The sequence below is a fragment of the Rhamphochromis sp. 'chilingali' genome (assembly GCF_963969265.1).
Source record: "Rhamphochromis sp. 'chilingali' genome assembly, chromosome: 1".
NCBI lineage: Eukaryota > Metazoa > Chordata > Actinopteri > Cichliformes > Cichlidae > Rhamphochromis > Rhamphochromis sp. 'chilingali'.
Window position 1 is genome coordinate 43,404,587 of NC_137929.1, and position 25,822 is coordinate 43,430,408.

The window sequence follows — 25,822 nt, forward strand, 5'->3', positions numbered from 1 at the left end:
ATTCTAGAGTCCATGCCAAACCTCTTCAGCCATCGCAGGAAGCAGAGCTGTTTCGCTGCTTTTGTGATCAAATCCATGTAATGTGACCAGCTCAGGTCCTCACTGATGTTGACGCCAGAAACCTGAAGCATCTGATTCTCTCCAACCCTGTCCTGTCGATGTGAATGAGGGTGTGCTCTCCACCCCGCAGTTTGCTGTAATCTGCAATGAGCTCTTTGGCCTCGCTGATGTTGAGCAGCAGGTTGTTGTCCCAACACCATGATGTCAGGGCTCTCATCTCTGCTCTGTAACCAGACTTGTCTCCATCTGAAATGCAACCAATAATCGTGGTGTCATCTGCAAATTCGATGCAGTTTGGACTCTAGTGTCGAAAGGGCGTAGCCATGTTTTTTTCTCCAATTTTAAAATTAAGAAAAGGAAAACAAAATTGCAATAATTAAAATCTTTTATATCTTTAATAATCAGATTTTTAGATTTATGGAGTACTTGAGTGTATATTTCAATGGCAGACACTTTCATGAAAATCTCTTAGAGGATTTTAAGTGTTTCTTGCATCACCAAAGTGTTGCCAGCTGCGTTTCTCCCTTTGCTCCTTAAAGTACCTGACTACTCAAAGACCTTTTTCACCAGTCCTCCACTTGATCTTCTTTGATTTCATTTCAGCCCAATGCCAGGACCGCACAGCGTTGCCATGTGGATGGTACTTTTTGTTTTAAATAAGAACACCATGTCTTCTGATTTAATCCTGATCAAAAACACTGTATGAAAATCGTAACATTTGTTTTCAGTATCTTTCCAGTTAGTTATTCTATCATTTCACATAATGTCAGTTTAGATTAAATGGATTTGTTTTTAAAAAAAAAGACCCTTAAAGCTCTTTGTCGAGACCTACATTGATCTGATTGTGCAGCAGCAGGAGAACTTTATACACTGACTTGCTGTACTACTGGTTTCACTGCTTTGACTCACTGAGAAAGTGGTGTCTTTTATTCAACTTCAATTAAGTTGTTTGTTAAAGTCTTAAACCACCAAATTGTGTGCTGAATTGAATTTCTTAAAACAGCCAATAAAACTGAAAAACGAAAATCTCAAAATACAATTGAAGCAGGTATGAAGACAATTTTTCTTCACTGCCAAAATAGCCTGCAAAAACCTGCGCAGTGTACAGATTGTTCTATTTTACGAGGGTAAAACTGGCTCAGCATTCATAAATCAGAGTGAAGTGTAAGTTGGACACATGCTGTGCAACAATACTCGTATCGATATTGAACCGTTCGATACAGTGCTTTCGGTTTGGTGCGCATATGTATCGAGCAATACAACGTTTTTAATTTAGTTTATCAACTTTCCTTCTGACTATGCTGTCTGTGTTGAGCGCTCAGTGGATCTGCGCTCGACAGTGCAGCCTAGGCGGAGTAGTCGAACGCAGATTCACTGAGCGCAGGGCAAGCTAGCGAGACAGAAGTTAAGCTCTCCTTGCAACATGGCAAATTGAACCTCCCCCACCCTCATTCAGATCTGGCGTTTGGAACTATTTTGGTTTTCATGTGACGTATGACCCTGAAGGTAAGAGCGTCATGGACTAAAGTAAAACAGTATGTTGGATGTGCCATGCAATGCTCAATTACATTAGTGGGAACTAGTGTGTTAGCGCAGTTAGCTCGTTAACGTGTTGGCCGTCCAGCCCCACGCACGGGGCGATCCGCGGTAGCTCGTTAACGGAGATTTGCCGTGTTGTGGCGTTAACGTCATTTCAACGAGATTTATGCTGACAGCACTAGTGGGAACACAACGAATATGACTGCACATTTACTCCGACAGCATCCTAATGCAAAGACAAGTGGAAGCAGACAAAAACAACAAGCAAGCATGCTACAAACGTTACCCGAGTCATTTAGAAAGCCGTTAGCTCATGATTCTCCTTATGGGGACCTGATATGTTTAATATGCTGCTGAGAATATAGCCCAGAAGAAGCGTATAGTATAGCTTTTATTTTGGAAAGAGCCATTTCTCTGTAATAAACTGTCTTTTCCAAAGATGAGTGATTTCTCGATCAGATAGATTTATTTTTTTTATTACTTTGTTGTTTCAGCAACATTAAATTTAAAAACTGTAATTTTGAGTTAATATATATATTTATAATTTTAATAAATGACAAATTAAAAAGGCATGAACATTTTTTTTTGTATCGAAAAAATATCAAACCGTGACACCAAAGTATCGAACCGAACTGAACCAAACCGTGAATTTTGTGTATCGTTGTACCCCTGCTGAATAGGGCTGATAAGTTAAACAGCTTTTCATCAGAAAAATGTACTGCCATATTTGAAAAAACAACAGACAATTTAGCATGGTATCCACTGATGCTTAAATACTTTTCTTTTTCCTTTCCTCTGACCATCTGGTTGTGAAAATACTCCAACTGTTTGGAAAGTTGGCACTTTGTTCCTCTTTTTTCCAAATTGAATAAACATATATCAATTTTCTTGCTGACTTGTCCAACAGCGGGCTGGAGTCCATCCCAGCTTCCATAGGGCAAGAGGTCCTGAACAGGTCATGAGTCAGTCATGTGGCTACTACAGACAATCAGACATTTGCATCTATTTTGAATCACTGGTTAATCTAACATGCGAGTGTTTGAACTGCATAAACCCATGAAGGCACAGGGATAGCATGCAAACTTCACACATAAAGCGCCCAACTTACTTGTTGCGCAATGACAGTAGTAATCAATTTAATTCAACCCAATTTTATTTTATTAATATAGTGCCAAAACACAACAACAGTTGCCTCAAGGCATTTGATATTGTAAGGTAAAGACCCTACAATAATACAAAGAAAAACAGAAAACCCCAATAATCATATGAGGAAGCACTTTGGCGACAGTGTGAAGTCAAAACTCCCTTTTAACAGGACAAAACCTCCAGCAGGCTCAGGGAGGTGCAGCAGTCTGGACTCACCTTGATTCCTCACAAACTGTTTGTATGAGGTTACTGCTGAGTGTAATCTAACCTGCTTACATGAATGACAATTGTGAACAAATCAGAGCTAAGGAGTTTTCTAAATATGTAACATTAAATAATGGTCAAATTTAAAATTTCACCTGAAGGAGCAGACATTGTCAAAGTTTGGATCAAGCTGTAGACTTTTGTGATCACTTAGAAAGAATAACCTGAAACTAAAGAGAAATGCTGTCTTGTTCTCTGAATATACATCATAGAATCACATGAACTGTGGAAGAATACATACAGCAGCCCATTCTTTCCTTGTCATGCTTGCAGGCTGCATTAAATGCTCCCAAGGGTCACTATTAAAAAATAAATGCAAAAGTGAGTTGAGACAAGGAGGTCCAGATCGCCTTTCTCTGGAAACAGTTAAGTCCACCTTAATGCATCATGACGTTATGTCAGAGTTGTTACCAAATTAAATGAAGATATTTTTAGAAGGTAAAAAGATTAGATATTGTTTTGTAACTGTGACAAAGTCCCAGTATTAGTTTTTTTAATGGTAGTATTGCATAAGTTTAAACATTAAGCAGATATTAGAGAACAATAAGGGACATTACCACTTTATTGCCCTAACTGACAGTTATGGACAGTTTTTCTTGGCTTTTCTGGCAAAGTTTAACTTGGATTTTAAGTGATTTGAAAATATCCATTCTACACTGATTGTACTGCATGCCAGCCACATTGTTTCCAGGCTGAATCACTTGCACATCTCAACACTTACAACTTGTCCGAGACTTGCATGTGTATCAGTGCAGTTGCTGTGTATTACATGTGGGGTCAAACCCATGACCTTGCAGTGCTGAAACATCATCCAGTCAAAGACACCTCCCACAGTGGTGGCAGAATCAGCCCACCAGGGGTTAACTTTTAAACCCAAAACAGTGTCCCCTCCATCATAACAACCATTTTTGTGGACATGGAAAGAATCTGGCTCTTCTTTCACCATCTGTGTTTTTATTTCTTTCATTCCAAATTTGATTAGGTCTCACCTGCAGAGTACATCACAGTCTTCTTGGACACTGAGATTTTAAAGTCCCAGCAAGATGTCCCAGTTGGAATGAATAGCTTTTACATCTGGTTCTAAAACCTCTGGCACTTCTGTATCACACCACAACAACTTCCAATCTTCAAAAGGCTTTTCCCAGAAAAAGTGGCATTGAGAGCAGTAAACGCTCTCAGATTGTACTGCTACAGAGTTTCACGCATAAAAGTATCACCTATTCTTCAATGCAACAAAACTGAAAGAAAAACGAAACACACGGGGAAGTGCCTCCGACTCTGGTTTCTCTGGTTTAAACATCCTCGGAGGCCAGTCCTGAAAATGTTTCAGTTTTTCTTCAGACTAAAGTTTTAAAAACAGAAGTGTTGCTCTCCAACTGGCAGCAACCCAAGGTTGCCTCCTTTGTCAACTCATTGCCTCCCATCATTGATAAACAGCTCTGATGCTGAACAGACACACGCAGCTGTTTGTGGCAGTGTGCAAAGGGCGTTGTTTAGAGCTGAACTGCAAACACTGTTTCTGACTGTCCACTAAAGCTTTAGATATGCACTAAATCATGATTTTATTTCCAAAGACAATAAGACAACCAAGACATTGGTGATTTAAAGCAGGATGGAGTCTTTATGCAACATTTTGACCCTAATAAAATCATCCCCAAAGGTCACATCTCTGAAAAGACCCAAACGCTGCTTTGTGATGTTTTTGGAAACTGATGTTAAAATATATAATTGTGGCTGCACAGATAAACTGGGGGGCGTTGGGTAAATATTTGCTCTCAGACAGGGTAAAGATTTAGAACAGACTACAGACATGCACACAAATGTGGCTCAGACAGCCGCTCAGAGAATACAAAGATTACAAGACAGAAAAGGAAAAACATTATTTCATCAATCTGTTTCAGCATATTTATTAGTGAAGACTAAGTAATGGGCAAAAATTCAGGTTTGAGAAGTTGGAACCACAAGATTCAGTTGTGTGTGTGTGATTATTGAAAGGTTTTTGTAAACAGCAATCTGATTGGTCTTTCCAGATCTCAACAAGCAGAGAACCTTCATGAGATCATTAGAAAGACTGCGTATTTAAGGCAACAAGATCCTGTGTTGAATGTCACTGCATTTTTGTGCTACTCTGCATTTAAATACTAGTATATATTAATGTCTGGCTCTCTTCCACAGCATCTTTGTCAAGTCTTCCTCACACACAACCAGTTGAGACGGATGGATTGCCCCTCCCAATCCTAGTTCTTCTGGAGGTTTCTTCCTGTTAAAAGGGAGCTTTTCCTTCCCACTGTTGCCAATACCTTGCTCATAGTGTCACGGACTGCGATGGCAGACCGTGGGGATGTGGGGAAGTAGGACCCAAACAGACTTTGTGTGATGAAAGCTGTGAGTTTATTTACAGTGAAGTAAATTATATACAACAACAATAAATCCCCGTGCTTCCCCGACTCTCGTGCCGTGTCTTCTCCCTAGTGACCGTTCACCCCGTGCTCGCTACCCTCTCATTTTCGCAGTCCTCCTGAGATAAATCACAGAAGCAGACGTACGAACACTCTCACAGCGACAAGCTTACACTCAGACTGACTTGCCGGGAAACTGACGGGAACTCTCACGCAACGATCCAGCGTCCAGGGGAGCTGAGCCACACTGCTAAGTAGCTCCCCCCGATGAGGCTGACCAGCTGAAAGTGTGTGTCATCATCCTTGGGTGTGGCCAGCCACCTGGAAGGGTACACTCGCCGGGCCTGATGGTGCTTGTAAACCGGCCTACCGGATACACCAGCACGCACACCTGCAGCAGGGACACGGGGACATCAGCACAATACGCACACGCCTGCCATCAAAAATATAAACAAGTCCAAAAAACACATGAGCTCTGGGTTCCCAGACTCAGGCCCATGACACATAGTGTTTTGATTGTTGGGGTTTTCTTTGTATTGTTTTGTATATTGTAAGGTAAAAACCCTACAATATAAGGTGCTTAAGGTGACTATTGTTGTGATTTTGTACTAAATAAATAAAACTGATTTGAACTGAATTAAATGTCTTGCACGAATGAAAGTGTGACCGTTTTTAATGACAGATGGATGCTGACACAGCAGGCTACAGCTGGTAGTTCTCTGCTAGGTTGTGACTCAGGATGTACAGCAGGTTATCTATTTATTGGAAGGTTAATAGTTTGATTTCCAGCTCATCTAGTCTGCATGCTGATTTTTCTGTTTTGTGCCCTGCTTTTAAGCTATGGAGTCTTGTTTATGTTCCTTATAGTTCAAGTTGTTTTTGAAATTTCAAGTTATTTCTCATATGTTTGAGTTAATAAATCAAAATGGATTGGTAAATATGTGGAGTACACATGCTTGTTTCCACAACAGCAAGAACATAAAATATATATAGATATAATCTTTATTTTTTATTTTTGCAGTTATGGAAACAAGCTTCCACAGTAATCTTAACAAGTCTTTTGTTGTGATTTTTTTAATAGACTATGGCACTCAGACTCCTTTCACTGCCTTTTTATAGAATCTGGCTCACTCTATACTCACTCTATAGAAGTAATCCTACTTACTTTCAGAAGAGATGTTTGTTGCCTAAGTACCTCTTAAGCTTTTGACACGGTGTTGGCATTAACACAAAACAATCCAGCTGAAGCCAAAAGGCAGGTAGACTTTTGCAGGAGCTCCTATTGAAAGCCTTCTTTTTTAAAAAATCTTTCGGAGATGAGTCACCAGTCCACCAGTGGTTTTTGTGGTTTGCTGCACACGGCAAAATAATGTGTTCTGATCATCAATCTCCCCGTTGCTGTCAAAATGTTTTTTTTAATCACAGGATCTTCATAACAAAAGACCAGGGCACACCTTTCCTCACAGCACACCATTTGTGATCCACTTTTGATGAGTTGAAATGTGTTGTTTTAGTTGTACTTTACACACAGTCAAAGCACACACAGGTAAAAATGCACAGGCCAAAAAGTGTGTTTTATGTTACTTTGAAATTATATTAAAAATAAAATTTTTGATATAATTTTAAGCTATTTAAAGACATGAATCGCATCACACCAAAAGTCAATTAAAAACAGCATTACTCAAACTCACTCTTCCACCAGTAGACAGGATATTTAAAATGCATAGTGGAGGAACAATAACCAAACCCAGTGCAACACACTTCAATCTGTGACAGGTGGTTTAAATCAACTTTGCAAATTCACATCTGAACTTTAAGCAGCTTCGCCTACCGCCTCCTCCTCATCAAACCAGGAACAACCAAACCAGCAGGCAGCTAACACAGAGAAATAATAAGAAACGCAACTTAAACTACATAACAAGATAATGTCAACTAACATTTACAATACAGTGGAATATAATAAAATAAAGAATTATTATTAATGTCTGATTTATTTATTGATTGTAGGATGACAATGCTAATAATAATAATTATTGTTGTTGTTATTATTACCTCATGTGTTATTATGTTGTCATGTTGCTTCAGTTGTGTGGATGTGGATTCAGCTGTAGCCAACACCATTAAACAGCTGTCTGTGTCTGTGTGCAGTGCACGCCATACAGTTTGAGTGCAGGTTACTAACCCAGCTGACCCGTTTGTTGATATGTCCAAAAACTTTTTATTTATTTATTTATGGCCTTCAGCATTGTATTGGCAGGTGTCCTGGTCCTCTAGATCAGCGGTCTCCAACCTTTTTTGCGCCACGGACCGGTTTATGCCCGACAATATTTTCACGGACCGACCTTTAAGGTGTCGCGGATAAATACAACAAAATGAAACTAGTACCGGTACCGAAAAAGAAGATTTATTCATAACACACGTGAAAAGACCCAGGAAAACCGAGTTAACGATAAAAACGATAACAAAAATAACACTGAAAACCCTGAAAACCATACATTTCACACCTGAGCCTCAACTCTCGCGGCCCGGTACCAAACGACTCACGGACCGGTACCGGTCCGAGGCCCGGGGGTTGGGGACCGCTGCTCTAGGTGAAACAGGAAGCTACTTACATGTACCAGCCACAGGTTGGGTTATCTATCATCTGTCACCTTGTATAGCATACTGAAGGACATCAGTGTAAACATCTTGTATTCTTCTGTTACATCATTAGACACAGTATTCAATTCACATTTTATTTATACAGCCCCAAAATCACAACAACATAAAGGCCCTACAATAATGTAAAGAAAACAGAGAAAACCCCTACGATCATTTGCCCACCTATGAGCAAAGCTTTGGCAATGGTGGATTGGAAAAACTCACTTTTAACAGGAAGAAACCTCCAGCAGTACCACACTCAGGAAGGAGCGTCCATCTACCACGACTGGTTAGGATTAAGGGAGGAAGACAAAAACATGCTGTGGAAGAGAGCCAGAGATTAATAATAACTAATGATTAAATGCAGAGGTGTATAAACACATAGTGAGTGAAAAAAGGTGACTGAAGAAGAATGCATCATGGGAGTCCCCCAGGAGCCTAGACCTGCACACATAGGGACACCACAGATCATTAAAAATGATGTGGGCGTGTGTGAATGTTAAAAGGTAGATTTTTTTAAAAATCAGTAAGAAACAGTAAATTTAAGGAAATAATGAACCCTTGAAGTTGAAGTTAGTCTCTCTGTTTTAGTTTGTGTTTTTGAAACATTTGGCAGCAGAGTCCGCGCTGAAACTGAAAGAACAGTGCATGGGAGAGAGAGCAAGAGAGAGAGCGAATTCCTCCACAGCTCCAGGGTGATGAAGAGGTTAAACCAGCCCCTCTCCGCTGTGCTCTCTGCCTCCTTTTGCGGCTCCAGTCCCGCTTTAAACGGCAGCTGAGCGCTGAGCGGACATGGACACATCCGAACTTTAACTTTCAGGTCTTTCTCCTCTCTTGCCCGCGCTCCTCTCCTCTCTTGTCCTCCCTTTCCGTCTCCCGCTGGGCTGAGCTCCGAGTGAGAAGCTGCGCTGGCAGCTGCCGTCTCATGGAAATCTAATTTTGCTCTAATTTTCGGTCAGTCGCTCAGGTCTGTGGAGGCTATTGTCGTTTCGCTGCTCCCTTGGTTTTAATGGTTCACTCATGCGTCGGGAATGCCATGGCCACTCCGAGCGCACAGCAACAGGATTATTTCAGATCGGTGAGCAGCGAATCAACCACCTACATGATGGTCCCGGCAGGCGGGCCGACCGCGGCAGCGCGCCGGGAAACGCCGTCCAAGATGTGGGTGGCTATGGTGGTGATAGTGGTGGTAGTGTTGCAGATTGCTTCGACCACGGGACTCTTTGTCTACCTGAATATGTCGATATCACAGGTGAGAGCTGGTTTCCACTCACTTTAACCTTTTCCCCTCTTTTGTTTGTTTGTATTTGGAGCCACATGTGGTTCCTGTGTTGGCCCGATTTACCAGAAAGCCTCTCGTGAGAGGTCCTCGCTGGGCTCGGAACTTCCAAGAAACAGATCCAATGTGCGTTCAAATTCACAGCTCAGCGTCACATGCACACTCTGAATATTGTTGCAAGGCTGAAAGAAAACATACACAAACACACACACACCAAAATCTGTGCACAGTATTTGGAGTATTGCAAAATAAATAAGTAAATAATAATAACAGTCACAAAAAGTCGAGGGAAACAAGGCATTTGACAGCAGAGCTGCTGCAGGTGATTAAGAAATGTTATAGGAGCATTGCTGCTGGTTTATTTATTTATTTATGTATTTGTTTATTATAGAGTTAAGCGGGTTTACACATTTTTTTCTTCATTTATTTCTGGAATGAGGTTTATGAGTAAAGTTCGCCCCGGGAGTTTGACTTGCCGGGCGCTCGGAAGGCAGATTTGCCTGATCGGACTTGTTAAACAACGGAACGCGGAATTTACAAGCAGTCAAGGTAGACGGAAATACACGAGCTTACCCGCGTGTGTAAAAAAAACCCAACAAAAACAAAACACACACACACATTGGAGGCATTTGGTTAGGGCGGCAAGTGGAGAGAAGCTGTAGGGCAAGAATGTGTGCAGAAATATGGACGTCGCTGGTGCATGTGTGGATGTGGGCTCCTCTTCCACTGGGTTCGGTTTTATTTACGCGTCTAGTAATCAATAAAACGCTACTGCAGCGACTTGTTCTGTTGCACATGTGCTCCTTAGAGGAACACAAGTGGCGTCAGTGAGCTGCTGCTCATTTAGTCCCAGCAGGGGAAAGTACACGATGACAATCAGAGTCATTGCTGATGGTGCTTGAGTGTAGGAGGGGGCATAAAATACGGGAGAGATAGGCTTATCAGTCAGAACTGCTAGTTACACAGCAGAAGTTTATTTTTGGCATTAAGGAAATGTGTTGAGAAGCGTTGCCTGTGATTTCTGATACACTGCAGTGGGAGGTGCACATATATTGGTCTGCAGGGATGAAGGAAACTGATGTATGATCCTGATGGTGCATGAAATCTGCTACAGTGGTGCGCTGTGTCTATCTCTATATGAGATCAACAGCTGTAAGCGTGTGACGCATAGAAGACGAAAAATGACATTTTGCATTGGATACGCTTCATGGCCACTTTTTTCAATCATGATATTGCAGGTTTGCATTCAAAGTGACAAAGAGAGTCAGAGAAGTTTGGCAGGACTGAAATGGTCCTATCTGTGGTTCAAAGATGACATCATGTGAAAACATAAAACCATTATAAAACCATGTATTTTATTGTTTGTCCCCATCAAGTCAGAGAGTCCAGCTTTTATTTCATTTTAGTGAAAAGTTTAATACCAGTCGCGAATAAAAGTGGATGTAGAGACGTTAAAAAGACAAGGATACCCGGTAGTGATGGGGCAAGGTACTCACTTGAAACACATGACATTGTCTTAAGATTAGCAACGGGACCTATACACTATTAGATAGGTGGTTTTAATGCTGTGACCTGATCTGTGCTTATCCAACTTAGACTCACTTGGCATAAAAGTAACAATCCTGTATCAGAAATTGAGCAATTTACCATAATCAGGATTTATTGACTTTTAATGTCAATATAGAGATTCTTGTTATGGGTTTAAAAGGTTATTTTATAAGCAGTTCACTTGATTTTAGTCTTTCTGGAGTTTTTTCTTTTAAACTTTTTTTGTTTGACATGTCAGAGGTAGCAGGAAATCGCACAAGGAATAGTTTAGAGATGATACTGGACAGAGACTAAATGAATTGCATGTGGGGAATCCCCCGGTTCTCATGCGAAGGCCAGCTATTCTGGAAACAGGCCCTTCTTTGAATTGCAACAGAGTTACACCCCATGCCTGTGCTGGTTGTTTTAAGACAAAAGATGTTTGCAACAATAACCATCGTACAAAGAGGAATTCTCCGGCACTGCCTCACATCTGTGGCATTCACATACAAGCAAACAGACACATGTAAACACCGAAGCTTCTGAACTCATGGGTGTGTCGCGCGCCCGCGCTTCGTTTTGTGTCCTTTGCTGCTGGATCAAGCACGCTTAGCAAAACAGTGAATCGCATCAGGCATAAATATACATGTTCTCTGAATGTTGGAAGTGTTACTTTGAAATAAGCAGCATTTCTTAGAAGGAGAAACTCTTTTAGCAGAGTCACATCCTAAAGAGTTAACATGTAAAGACATAAACACTAAATTAAAGCCTGTTCAGTGATTGGTTAGAATGCCACAGTACTCGTCTGGGCCGATACATCATTCAAACCTCAATATTGGCCAGTATCGGTCTCGATGAGTAATATCAGTCAATCACCATTTACCAGTGACAGTGGACAATGACAGTGGCTTGCTAAATGTCCAGAGGTGGTGTGATAAAGAGCTTAAAGAACTTAAAACATTTTAGATATTTAGTTCTAATGAACATTTCTTTGATTACCAAATGCTGGGATTAAATAAATAAGACCAAATGTCTTTTATCAGAATTTTCTCAGTTTATGCGACTTTGGTTTTTAACAACCTATTAGTGTGTTAATCAAGAAAAAATTTGCATATTATTTGAGAAACTGGCTTTTAAGCCATTGTTTGTATTTGTCGGTGTTGTGGTTGGTTAGGTCCTGGTAAGAGTCCAGCAGACATAGCTGTATCTGCATTTATAACTGTTAATAAATGAATATTTAAAACGGTAATAAAGAAATAGAAGAGGCATCCCTTCAACCATAGTATGTCCACCAGAGGGCCCTTTGTAACTTCATTGTTTACAATATGTTTGAAATGTATGTATGAAATTTATGTAAATCTGTTTGTTTCATGTATCGGAAAGAAAAAAAAATTGCTAATATATCTGATTTTTAACTCACCAAATATCAGTATCACTTTTAGAATTCCTATATCGGTCAGGCTCTAGTCCGAGGGTTGACTCCACCAGCCCGCTGGGCCCTTCCTGTGTGGAATTGGACCTGTGTCTGGAGTCCAAAGGACATGCTTGTTAGAGAGCCTGATAATGTGGAATTGCCCATAGGTGTGAATGTTTACCAGTTTCTCCATGATAGCCTTATGATAGACTGGCAGCCTGTCCACGGTGTACCACACCTCTCACCCTATGACAGCTGGGATAAACGCCAGCTCCTTATGACTGTGAGTGGGATAAATAGGAGAAAATAGATGGATTGATGGGTGGCTAACTGAGCTTCACCTGCTCTACAAATTACATTAACCTCCTAAGACCCGAACTCTTCCACAGCATGCATTTTTAATTTCTCTTTGATATTTGGGCATATTGGGGCCCGATGAATGTAAAAACAAAGAATTACCAGATTTTTTTTTACCCTATTTTTGTTTTTAGGAAAAATAAGAGCCACGTATTAGGATATTCATTTAAAATTTTGAAAGAACAGTAGCAGTATAATGTCCTCATAAGTGGATATCAGGCCCACTTATGAGCAAAATTTAGTATTTTGGTCTAAATAACCCAAAATGTGATGTCCACATATGTGGACGCCAGGTCCTAGGAGGTTACATACATTTTTTAACAGCAAAATCATCTGTGTTTCATCCAGTCAAGAGATAAAAGTTAGCGATCATGATGACGTATTGAAGACTTGGTTCTAAAGAATTTCACAAAAACTACTAGTGGGTTCTTCTTAAAATGAGGAAATTACTTTTTTGTACAACAAGTAATTTGTCATATATATTGGATATCTTTTAATGACTTTCTGAAGTTAAAATCTTCACGTCCGAGAAAGAGGTAGAGATTAGATTAAGCTGTGCTTGCTACGATGCAGTGAATTACAAGTCTCATATTTTTGTAAGGAAACTTCTTTTATCACACACAAGCCTCCAGATCCGTATCCTGTAAGACTGTGGGTTCTCATGCCATTTCTGTAAATTTGTGTGAAATTTGGGGCTTTTTGGCGTTATCTGTGCTTTTGTGTTTGACTGACTGGCATTCCATTCCTTAAACTTCACTGGTCCACTTTATTATTGTTTGGGTTCACTGATAGGGTCTGACTCACCCTTACATGCAACAATAGAGCCGGTGTGTGTGTGTCTGTGAGTGTGTGTGTGTGGCCAGATTTACACAGATGTCGTTTTTACTTATTGTGGACGGTTGTTAGGGTGTGTGTGTGTGTGGCCTGTTCACCCCCAAAGATCAGCACTTTTTGTAATCTGTATTTGTGCGATTTAAGCGTGTCTTTTTATGTATGTGTTCTCATGATTTTATCTGTGTTATGAACAGATGGGTTCCAAGCTCAGGAAGAAAGAATCTTCAAAATACTGAAAAATCCACGGCCTACAGCGTACCCTTCACAGTTTTGGTTTCAGGTGTAGAATTACTTTACATTTTTGATTAGAGATTAGTGTTAGGTTACTTTATAGGTTAAAGGTCAAAGCAGAAGCCAAGCCAAGAAGCTGGCTTCTGAGCTGAGCTGTTTGACATCTTGAAGTCACAATGCAAACAAACACCCGCTCAGATGTTTTTGAGGGAACGGCTAAATTTAAAAGCAATCTCTTCATTTTTGTTCTTAGATCGACTTGTTTGAGATATTCAGCATGGGAAAACGTAATAAAACTGCAGGTGATGGACATATTTACAGGAAGTTAATCAGAAACCGTAGTGCTCCACACATTTATTAGACCACCACCCAGTGTAAGAGTGGTGCCCTAAATGAACACTGTTGCTAATTACTAAAAGTCTTTTTTTTTTAATTCACCAGTATTCACAAACTTTGGAATCAAAATTCACATTTTTAATGCAAAAATATAAGTATTTTTGTTTTCCGCAAATGTTCAAATTTACTGTTTTAAAAAAACGCAAGAGAAAAAATAGTAGTAAGTTTCTATATTACTACTAAAATTATATATATATATATATATATATGAATAAATAATTTTAGCGGTTGAATCTTACACTTAATTGATTTCTGTGTGTCGGCTCAAAATTAGGTATAAAAAATAAAAATGTGAATTAAGTTTCTTATTTGTCTAATAAATCATTTTTAGTTTCAAACAGTGATTTGGGATTTCTGGTTTTTATTTCTGTTTATTTTTATAACATGAAAATTGAATGTTGGTGATGTGTTTGTTGGTATTTTACAAAGTAGTGACAGTGATACAAACCTATCTTAGTTTTTGATGCTATTTTTAAAATGCCTTAAACCTGCTTTCTTTTAGATAGCCAGTAGGGGGCAACTCCATAGAAATCAAATTCTGTAGAAATCCATGGGAAAATGACCCTACTTTTCACTTGATTTATCACCTGAGTAAACATTTTTCTAGCAAATTTATGATCTCAGCCATTAGGTCCATTAGGTTTATGAATGTTCATTTTGTAAGCCACTGCTGCGTTTGGAAAAAAAAATTGATCCCACAATTAAGACTTCAAAAGAGAACAAACCAATCAGTAATATCAAAGTAGCTGTTCCCATCTTTTAAATTGATTAAAAAATATACATTTCTCCCAGCCTGTCTCAGAGAAAAAATTCTCAATTTAACAGCCGTAAAATTTTCTTTATAACACGGTGAAAGTAGAAGGAGCAGACTGGACAAATCAACCAGTTTAACATTCACTCGCACCAAAATTAAACCGGGAATCTGGTAGCAAGAACTTAATGTCCCTTCAATTTTAGAGTTGATTTAATATGGGCTCCACTGTGTTTGATTGCTGTCTACAGCTCACACTGTTGGACTGCTGGATATCTGACTTCTTGCAGATCTCTGCACAGGGGAAGGCCATTTAATTCACAAATAACATCCCATCAAAGATGCCTGTGGCTCTTCAAGTGCAACCGATCCACGGGGTTTGTTTGGCAACTTGTTTCAAAAAGCACTTCACTAGACAAGCAAAAGTCTCGTTACCTCCCTGTGTGGCCTCGGACGTTCTTGCCAAGGACTTTCTGACGCAAACTCGGATCACAGGATTGAATAAGATGAGCCAGTTGTTTCACTGGTACATAAATCAGCCGTATATTTACCCCAGCCTTTCACACTGGATTAGGTTTTATTGGTGAAGGCCAAGGTTAAAGTTACCATTAAAGAACCAGTGGTTGCCCTAACGAGAATGGAAATACATGCATGTGCAGAGGGGGTGCAGCACGTGTGCATAACAGGGGGTTAGGTGTCAATGTGTGGGCAATAGTGTGTGTGTGTGTGTGTGAGAGACTGACATTCAAGCTTTAACTTCTCTTTTGCACACACTCGCATGTTCATGATTGGCAAACAGTTTTGAGAAAAATCAAATCTGTCACTGCAAATATTTAGATTTAATTCAAAGCTACTAGTAACTAACCACCCTACACCAGGCTCCACTGCCAGAATACACAAATCTCCCTCTCTCTCTTTAACCTCCTGCCCCCTCCGTGTGCTATGCTTCAGGTCCACATCGGGGAATCGAGTTACAGTCAGTTTCAGGACTCAAGGGTGGGATGGATTTTTCAAGAGTGACACAAGCAGAGGTTTTCTTTTTGCCTTTTATGAGAATTGCAAGTTAAGTGATTCTTTGGCAGCTGGTGTGTGTGTGTGTGTGTGTGTGTGTGCGTGTGCGTGCATCTAAACAGGGCCTGGGCACAACTCCAAAGTTACGTAAGGTGTTTACAGTGGTGTAAAACATAAAACGAGAGAGAGAGAATGAGGAAAGAAGAGGCTTGCATGCACATGATTACTTCAAGAAGGTGGAAGACGAATATAGTTGGCGTTGCTTTTAACCTCATGTCTACGTGACTTAAATTAAAATGACAAGGTCCCAGTGACGTCTGTTAAATAACCTCTTGACAAATATGAATCAGACGTGTTGGCTGGAGCAAATAAACAGTTCTGGCTTTTTTCTGTCAAGAGTTGGTTGGGCTTAATAAGATACCATGATCATAAAATATTTTTGTCTTTTTTGATCCCATAAGAGAGAAGCTTTAAGAGAAAAAGGTGATGCCTCTGCTTTCTATATCACACACACACACATACACATACACACACACACACATTGGGAGACTTGTGGAGACATGTCCATGGAACACAGTGTGGCGTCAGTGCCTGGATGTGCACTCAATGTTTTCATGGCCAGGTCAGTTGGAGCAGGATGAAAAAGAAAGCAAGGATTGCAGGAAGATAGAGGGAGGCAAGAAGAGAAATTGGACCTGAGAGTTGACAGAGGAGGATTTGATTTGAATATTTAAAACCGTTAACCTGCCGTGAAGCAGTATATACATAGAAACAAGAACAATAGGCACACTTCCTTGACATCCACATTGTAAACACAAGTTAAGCTATGAATTTTACCAAAAAAACTCCAGGGTTATTTTTGCTGTTGCCCAGTGAGAATATTGCCATTTAAGGCATCTCATTTTTAATATTAAAGGTAGAGTGTTTGTCCAAGGAGACAGAAAGTATGAATGTGATACTGTCAAACTCTGGGTTTAAGCTTTGAAGATAAACACGGGGGCCAAAGTTTAGCATAGCATAATGTACATAATTCTTTTTTCCCTTTTTTTGGAATTTGAAATTCTTCAAATAGCAAGTTAGATTTTTAAATTCCTGTTATTGTGCCAAAAAGCATGTTTTTTTTTCAACTTTGTGAGTGAGTTAAGCATCAGTCATGGGCCTAGAGGCCAGCTGGTGAGCCCCCTGGGAACCTCCAGCCAGTGGGGAAAAATCTGTGTTCCAACAGACTGCCATAGTCACACAGGTTGAGATGGAAGATGCCGACATGCCTACAAACACAGTATTAAAACCTGATACAGAACCGTAGAACGTTCACCTCCAAAGTCAAAGCTGCACCTTATGAAATGTGTTGGTTTCAACAGCGAGGCACAACTCTTACTTACTCTGCGTGGCACAGTTTTGCGTGGAGTAGTTGGTGAGTGTTTACAGAAAAGTCTGCAATGCCATGCAAACTACTGGCAACCTGCTAGTGACCAAAACAGTCATATTTAAGGTCTACCATTTTGTGCCAAATTTCACACTAGAAACTATCCAGCAATAATACATACAGAGAAAAACCCAACAATCGTATGATCCCTATGAGCAAGCACTTTGGTGAAAAACTCCCTTTTAACAGGAAGAAACTTCCAGCAGAACCAGGCTCATGGAGGGGCGGGGCCATCTGCGAGACCGGTTGGGGTGAGAGAAGGAAGACAGGATAAAAGACATGCTGTGGAAGAGAGACAGAGGTTAATAACAGATATGATTCGATGAAGAGAGGTCTGTTAATACATAGTGAGAAACGTGAAAAAGAAATACTCAAGGCATCATGGGAATCCCCCAGCAGGCTACACCTATTGCAGCATAACTATGGGAGGATTCAGGGTCACCTGGTCCAGCCCTAACTATATGCTTTAGCAAAAAGGAAAGTTTGAAGCCTAATCTTAAAAGTAGAGATAGTGTCTGTCTCCCGAATCCAAACTGGATTTGGATTCGGAAGAAGTTTCTTCAGTTCTAAAGGGTCAAATGGTGGAGAGATGACTGAGAACCTTCACTGGCATAATTTCGAAATATTTTATCGTTCAACTGTGAAATTTTTAAGTAGAACCAGCACAATTTTCAATATCATTAAAGACAAATCAAGCAATCAGGGGGGAAAACACTGCTCTTTTTCTTCTTTCTTTATGACAAATGCTTTAATGTGTCAACCTGCTAATTATTGCCATGAGGCAGCACAAAATTGTGTTTTTGGGTTCGTTTAACAAGTTTGTGGTTTTCATTTATACTTCCAGTCTTTCCCGCTTCTCACTGATGAGTCTGGTTTCACTACATGTGGCCATGCTCCTTAAAATCACTGTGATCTCAAATTGTAAAACTTCTAAAGCACAGGGGGATGCCTGGTTTCTTCACCAAAACATGTGGTAAAAAAGGTGTCTCTAAATTAAAATAACTAAAACGAGGAAGGAGTTGTGCTAAAAGAGGCAAATGATTAATAGAGTGATGTGCCGCATAGATTATTAGTAAGTTCAAAGGGAGCAGGACAGGAGTCTGCTGCTATACATTATGCTATCTGATTGAGTACAGATACAGAGACCCACCACACTCAGACACACACGACCTTGGGTTGACAGCTTGACACTTAAAAAGAGGATATTTGTGTTCCCACACTGGAATGCTCATTAGGCTGTGGCTACAGCTGTGTGTGTGTGTGTGTGTGTGTGTGTGTGTGTGTGTGTGTGTGTGTGTGTGTGTGTGTGTGTGTGTGTGTGTGTGTGCGCGCGCATGTGCCAACAGCTGGTGCAGCACTGTATGTTATCACATTGTTTGCTCGGTCAACATGGCTATAAAGTTCTGATAAATGTTGCTCATGAGATTTGAGGGCATTGATGCTCCTAACAGAGCTATCTCATAACTGTCATCCTTGCTGCTCATGTTTATAAACCTGTTTCAGTTTTTAAGAATCTCAGCTTAACTGCAGCGTTAGCTTTCGGTTTACTAAATTAATATGTTCACATGAGTTTTTGTATTAATTATTGATGCCTGATAACAGGCAGTACGTATATCAAACCCCCAAAACAACAACAGCAACAACAAACCCCTACAATTGTTCTATTAGAAGTCTTCTAAGAGAAACCATGTTTTTGGCTTTAGATTAAAGACCATTTTCTTTTAGTAGAAGCTTATTAAATTATACAAATGTTGTTCATTAACAGAGACCCCCCTCAAGCTAATAAGCTATAATAACCACCAAAACAGTGCCTGTGCAAAATTAGCCAAGTGATACACAGATACCTCTGCAGAGTTTTTTTACGAGTCTTGGAGTTGCCAAGAAACATGTGAATTTTATTGTGATGTAAACAAATTGCATTTGCCTTCTACAAAAAGTGGCTCTCCTCTCATTTCTAGTCTTCACTGTAAAGATCCACATGGCTTCCATCACATGGTAACTAAAGCCTTTTCATTATTTTCTATACATGTGTCATCAAAAGAGACCAAACCACAGCATATGGTATTGGAGTGGTTGTATAGGATGAGTAATTTTGGTAATGGTAAAAGGGTTTCTGAAGGATGAAAGTAATGGCAATGTAAAAACGAAGTCACTGTCAAATGTGAGTGTATTGTATATACAAAAAAAAATAAAGATAAACTCAAACGGAACGGTAAAAAAGAAGCAGATCGACTTAACTGGACAATAATGAAAGCTGGAAAAGAACAAAGAATGGAAGTAAAAGCACAAGAAACCAGTCTTCAAAGGGGCAAAACAGAAATACAGACAGAGGGAAACCTTATATCACTACTTCTTTTTAAATAAGAAAAAGTAATAGGAACAATACATGGAGAATAAAAAGACTACGACAGAACAATACACCTTTGTTTTTGAAAACCCTGCAAATTTTTATTGTACAAGTTGTGCTATAAAATGTGTCATATCAGAAACTCCATGGTTTCAGTTCTGTGGGGAAAAATCATTAAGTGACTGATCAGCAAATTAAAAAAAAAAAAATCAAGCAAAAACAACAAACTTTTCCAAGAATGAGGCGCTCACCTAAAAAGGCCTTTCTGCTCGTCTCTCCCTTGAGTGATGATAAATTGAAAAAGACAAAGCAACAACTGAAGTCACTTGAAGTGAAATCAGGTTTCATATTGACATGTGTTGTTCCTTTGCATGTTGTGTTCAAAAGGGTTAGATTTTAAGTACCGGGAGCTTTCTGGTTTTCATTTACTGTAAGTTTGAGCAGGCTTTATGGAGGAAAGCAGTCTTTTTTTATACACTTTTTTTCATTTTCATCATGGAGCAGGAAGTCTTGGACTGGATAACCGCTAGCCTAACTATTACCCTTGAAATATTGGACATCATCCCCAGAGGCTAGGCCATGTAATGATAGTCGATGGGTTCCCAGACTGTGTGTTAGCTGATTAGCCCTTGGTTCATTAGATGGGAAGTTCTTAGCTGCTTTTACATTATCTGTCCTTGGGAATCGACAGATATATCTCTCCTGGCATAAAGAGGAGACCCTTTTAGTCATTGCATAAAGGTTTTCTAAATCCAGTCTTTTCCTTCCTCTCTCTGTCAAACACACACATACACACACTTATTCTCCCTCTCATATCAACATTTTGTTTCTGAGCTGAGTAATAAGGCCAGCCTGATCTTCTGTCAGCTCTCATTCCTTTACCAATTAAACAACCACTGAACTCCTTTCTGCGCTTTGTCTTCTAATCATTTCCAAATTTCTCCAGCTGCTCAGGTCCCACTTCTAAAAACAGTTACCTCCCTAAACCACAGTGTTGTCTATCCTTTTGTTTTCCCCCAGTCTGTCACTGACTGTAAGGAATACTGTGGTTTTGGCTTGTGATCAGAGCCCATCGTAACCTATCATCATTGCTTTTTCAGATCAACAAACCTCAAAAATATTATCGCCGCTGTCCCACTTCCTTAGCGCCTCACTGAGCTATAAACCAAAACATATTTTTTTCCAGCTTCGTGTTTCACAAAATAACACTACTTCATTAGAAACCTCTAAAATTCTTGGACAGGCCATCCATGAATCAATGAATCAACCTCTGAGCGCTGATTTGGCTTTGTCTGCAGCTGCTGGACGAAAAACCCTCAATATATAAAGCTCTGGGAAAAGAAGTGAAATCATGAACCTGTCAGGCAGCCGCTTTCCCTTCGGGCCTTGACTTGTAACTAATGTTGTCAGTGCGGGTAGATATTTTTGTCTGTTAAAAGCTGGAAGGAAGGAAATTTTGGAAAACAGATCTTGGTTTGATTGCTAAATTAGAGCACCTTTAACACTGACCTTTTAGCTCTCAATGTAATGGGACTTTGGATGAACAAATCAGATCTAGATCAAGATGTGAAGCCGGGTCATCAGAATACAAGAACTAAAACATTCCTCTGGCATGTATGTAAAAAGATTGCGATTCAGTGCTTTCATTTAAGGTTTCATTGACCTTATTTTCAGTGCCTTAATCAAATTTCTCAGACTTTCCAGAGGCGGAAAGAAACATTAACATGCTGCAGTTGTTTGGACAAAAAAAGACTTGTTTCCAAAAATAGCTACATGGATGTCTTGGCTTCTTGTAGGGGAGATCTTGCCTGAATATTATGAAAACAAGACCAATGTAGAACTGGGTCTTCCAAAATATTGTGAACAGGAGGGGACGCCAAGAATTTTATACTGAAGACCCTTGTAGCCAACACAGAGGGGCTGTTTTTGCTTCTCCAAGAAGTCAAGATTTGTAGTTTCACCCAGTTTTTCTTAAAGGTTATCAGGATGAAAGCAGTAGTTGACATAACAGACTTACTCAAATATTGAGCTGGTAGAGCTGCATAGTCAACAGTAAGAGTGTCCGTAAGTGTTACTATTCAACTTAAGGGGAAATTAAGGATGATACCAAAGTGCATTGTACTACATCCTGTTTCTGTTCAAGCGTTTGACTTAATTTCACCTCAGGGTGGTGATAGCAGAGGGAGTTTATCAAAGGTATTAGGGTTCACTGTGTGGCAATCTTGGACACCCATTGGCCTCAAGGAACCTTTTGGTACTTCCAGTTTCACCAGAAAATATCTGGACTAAAACTTCCTGTTTTGTGTTGTTGTCACTGTTTATGAAAGTTGATGCATTTCTCCATAGGGACTGTTACTTGCATGCAACCAATGCGTAACTGGTCACTACTAACAGATATGTACTGGGACCACAGACAGAATGCAAATAAAACCAGAAATCTACCATTGGCATAGAGATTAATCATAAGAAGATTACCTATATCTTTAACAGTCTAGTCCTCACTGATAAGCTTAACTCCCAACCCTCATCTTCTCACGTAAAGGAAGGTTTTTAGTTGTCAGCAAGAGCTGGAGTAACTTCACCATCTTGCTTTGGATTCCAGGAAGCAGCATAATAGTAGCAAAGAATCACATCAGTTCACATGTCGAACAGGTTTTGGGAGTTGGCAAATTCTCGAGTTGGCAGCTTTAATCTTCTCATGGGGTGTTCAAGGTGTTTCTCAACAGACTGCACAAATACACAATGATTGGCTTTAACTGAATGGAGGAATTGGAGCGCATTGACAAATAGCAGCCGCGGAATAGGTTTTAAGTAGTGCCACGCTGGTGAAGCTTTGAATTGCAAGTCATGCAAAAGATCTCAAGTGGTCTGGTTTTATTTAATAATGCCAGGCTGATTCAGTTCACGACTAAAATGAACAACACGTTGAAAAGAAATTCTGAAGAGAACGTGTCGGAGCTGTGCTCTTGTAAGCAAAGTGCAAATGTACTGCACTTGTAGTGAAATCATGAAAGCTCTCAAGTAAGAAATCTGAGTATATTTCAAGGATCTGAAGCCTAAGGTCAGTCATGGTTTTAGCGACAGCTCCTGATAGCCTTTGACCTAGCAAGCAGGGAAATAAAGCAGACAGGATTTACTCAGTTATCCAGTGCTATAATGTTACATCTAGCAAATGTTTAAACTGTTCTCTGCAGGGGAGAATTTACTTTGGGAATTCTTCTGTCAAGATTTAAATAACTGCAATGTGTGCCAATTTGCTTTCTGTCCCCAAAAGTGTCCACAGTGTGGTATCGGAAACACGTTTATGTCTCCACAACATAGGTACTATAAGGACACACAAACAAACTGCACCATCCAAGTAGTAGAGTTTTGTATACGACAGTGTAGCCAGAGCGGTCTGTGAGGTCAACTGTGTGTTTATTGTGGCGGCTGGTAACACTAACAGCTACTCATGTCTGAACAGTAGCTTCGTAGGCAGGCAGTCATCTATGCATGAAAACAAAAACACAGAAATGGTGGCAATGCATTTTTACCACCAGGAATTCAGTTGAGATGTTTTCAAAGTCATTCAAAGAAGGGACACAAAAACTAACTTACTGATGAGGAAGTATTCATTAAGTACTAAGTAACTAAAGAACAACTGCTAACACAAATACAAACTAAAAACATAGCAAGAAGGGCTTCTTGGGGTTATTGTATATTACAAGAATAGTTACCCCTTTAGTGAAACTAAAGGTTTAGATTAGGACCAATCAGCAACACCTAAGTAAGAAAGTGTAAATGAATTTACTAAAGTTTGTAATACAATTTGCTCTGAAAGAGAGGTCACATTACTTCTGTGTTAGTAGCCCTACTTTCTCTCCGTGGACAACATTTAAAGCCTTAAATGATTTTACTCCTGCTTATTTGGTACATATGTTGGATATGTACACTTCCTTAATGACTAATTAATGATTCATTAATATTAGAATTTCAATTGTTTTTCTGTAAATAGTAACTACCGAAAGACTTGCTGTTGCTAATGTGTTCCTCATTTGTTCTTCAAGGGCTAATAATGTTTTTCGGAGGGTTGGTAAAAGTTGTCTAATCCTAAATAATTTTAATTAAAATAGTCATGGAAACAAATTTAGTGCCACTTTTTCTCTCTACTATTATTTAATTAATTTTGAGAATTAGGGCTATAGCGTGTTTACATCACTCCCATCTTATATTCTTTACATTGGCTCCCAATAGAGTTTAGAATTCGCTTTAAAATTCTTGTTTTAACATACAGAGCACTAAATGGCCAGGCTCCAGATTACTTATCCAAGCTTCTTATAAAATACACTGCTGCTCGTCATCTCCGCTCACAGACTCAGAGTCTCTTAGTTGTTCCCCGTACACGATTGAAGACAAAAGGGGACAGAGCCTTTCAGTCTGTTGCACCAAGGCTGTGGAACAGTTTACCACTACATTTATGTTTGCTTGACTCTGTGGATTCTTTTAAAAAACAGTTAAAAACTCTTCTGTTCAAACAAGCCTTTTGTTGATCTACATATTTTATATTTTTTACATCATTTACATTTGATCTTTTACATTGTTTATAATGTCTATTGATTTTATTGTTTATTTTAATATTTGTGTACAGCGCTTTGTGATTGTCTGTCTGTGAAAAGCGCTTAATAAATAAAGTTTACTTACTTACTAAGTTTACTATATGAAAGGAAAATGCACTTCTAACACAAAACCCTAAGATAACTCAGACTTTCCATGCTTTTTCCTTCTTGTGGAGCCGCCTGGACATCAGTAGAGAAAACACATCAGCTACAATTTGTACCATTATAGTAACACTTGCATAGACTCCTCTTGAATCTTACTTGCTCAGCACCTCTACACAAAAACACATTTAACTTAACACCCTTGCCCACACATGGTGGACTTGCCCACCCAGAAGCATCTACAGGACCCCACAGCAGCATTCTGACCCACTCTGGTTCCCATAGTGACATTTTCCCCACACTTGCTGTGTATTATTTGGTCTAACAGCTGCTTTTAACTGGTCGTATTGCGCACAGTTTTAGCATTCTGTTCACTTTGATTTTTCCCAAGTATGATTCATGATGGGACGGTACAGTAGTATAACATCTAATCTATAATTTGGGTTTTACTGCATACAACAGAAATGTTAAGTGGTTCTTTGGAAGAACTACAGCTAAACAGTTTAGGGTTACTTCAGGTAAAAGTATACATGTGGGCTGCTAATGATATCCAGCTGTTTGTCTGATTGAAACTGGTTGTCCCCACAACCAGTACACACATGTCAGCTGGTGCTTTCCCACATCGGGGCTTGTGTGTTCAAATATCTACACAGACTGTGTCATGAGTCTAAACAGATCAATATAAATGAATCTTTTAAAAAAGTAGAATGAAAATCATCTTTGTAGTAGTTCTTCTAACACAAAGCTCATTACGTTCAAAGACAACAAAAACCAACCAACAAACAAAAATATCTTCAAACCTTCGAACCAACAGTTAAGCAGAAACTGAGATTTTTAATGTTGCTTTTGAAACACTAGATTATAGTCAGCAGGAAAGTTGTTCCACAGGAAAAATAAAATAATCCACTCGATGACCTGGATTTTAAATAGTGAGTTAGATGGACATATGCCAAGGGGCCGGAGCATTAAGTGCTTTATGCGCTATTAAATGGATTTTAAAAGTATTTTTATTTCTGTAATTTACTGACAGGACTTAAATTGTGAAGTATCCGGTTTAAATTAGGTTTAAATAGCACAGGTGCTAACTTGTCTTGTATACACCATTTTCTAGCATGTGCTGAAATGCACCAAATCCTTTGCGAGAATCTCCATGCTGATCAGAATAAACATTTTTTTGCTTTCGCTGAGACTCGACTCGACTTTCATATCAGGCATAATTAACACATTTACTGTAAGTGTTTCTGTTGTCATTTGTGCACAGGTGCCTGAACCAGAAAGTCCTGATCTCTTCTCTTCCTCGGCTTCGCTTTTGTCACAATGTCTTTTTCCCTTTCTTTCTTCTCGGAAAGATGATGAAGAAACAGAAACTTAACCCTTGTAACCAAATCAAGCAGCAAAACCAACTTAGATAACGCAGCTCGCATAACCATAGCCTTGCATTACAATAGGCCCTGTGTCCTTATCACAACTAATCTTAACAGCTCTTTCTTTCTTTTTTTAGTTA

General features: G+C 39.5%; 1 protein-coding gene across 1 annotated transcript in view; it reads left to right on the forward strand.

Moving 5' to 3' along the window:
- Positions 1–8,797: 8,797 nt before the first annotated feature.
- tnfsf10l (TNF superfamily member 10, like) overlaps positions 8,798–25,822 on the forward strand; it is a 70,654-nt gene continuing 53,629 nt past the window's right edge. Inside the window, exon 1 of the mRNA XM_080888576.1 lies at positions 8,798–9,300. Within this exon, the coding sequence (XP_080744702.1) occupies positions 9,058–9,300 (243 nt within the window). The 5' untranslated portion in view covers positions 8,798–9,057. The remainder of the gene's footprint in view (positions 9,301–25,822) is intronic.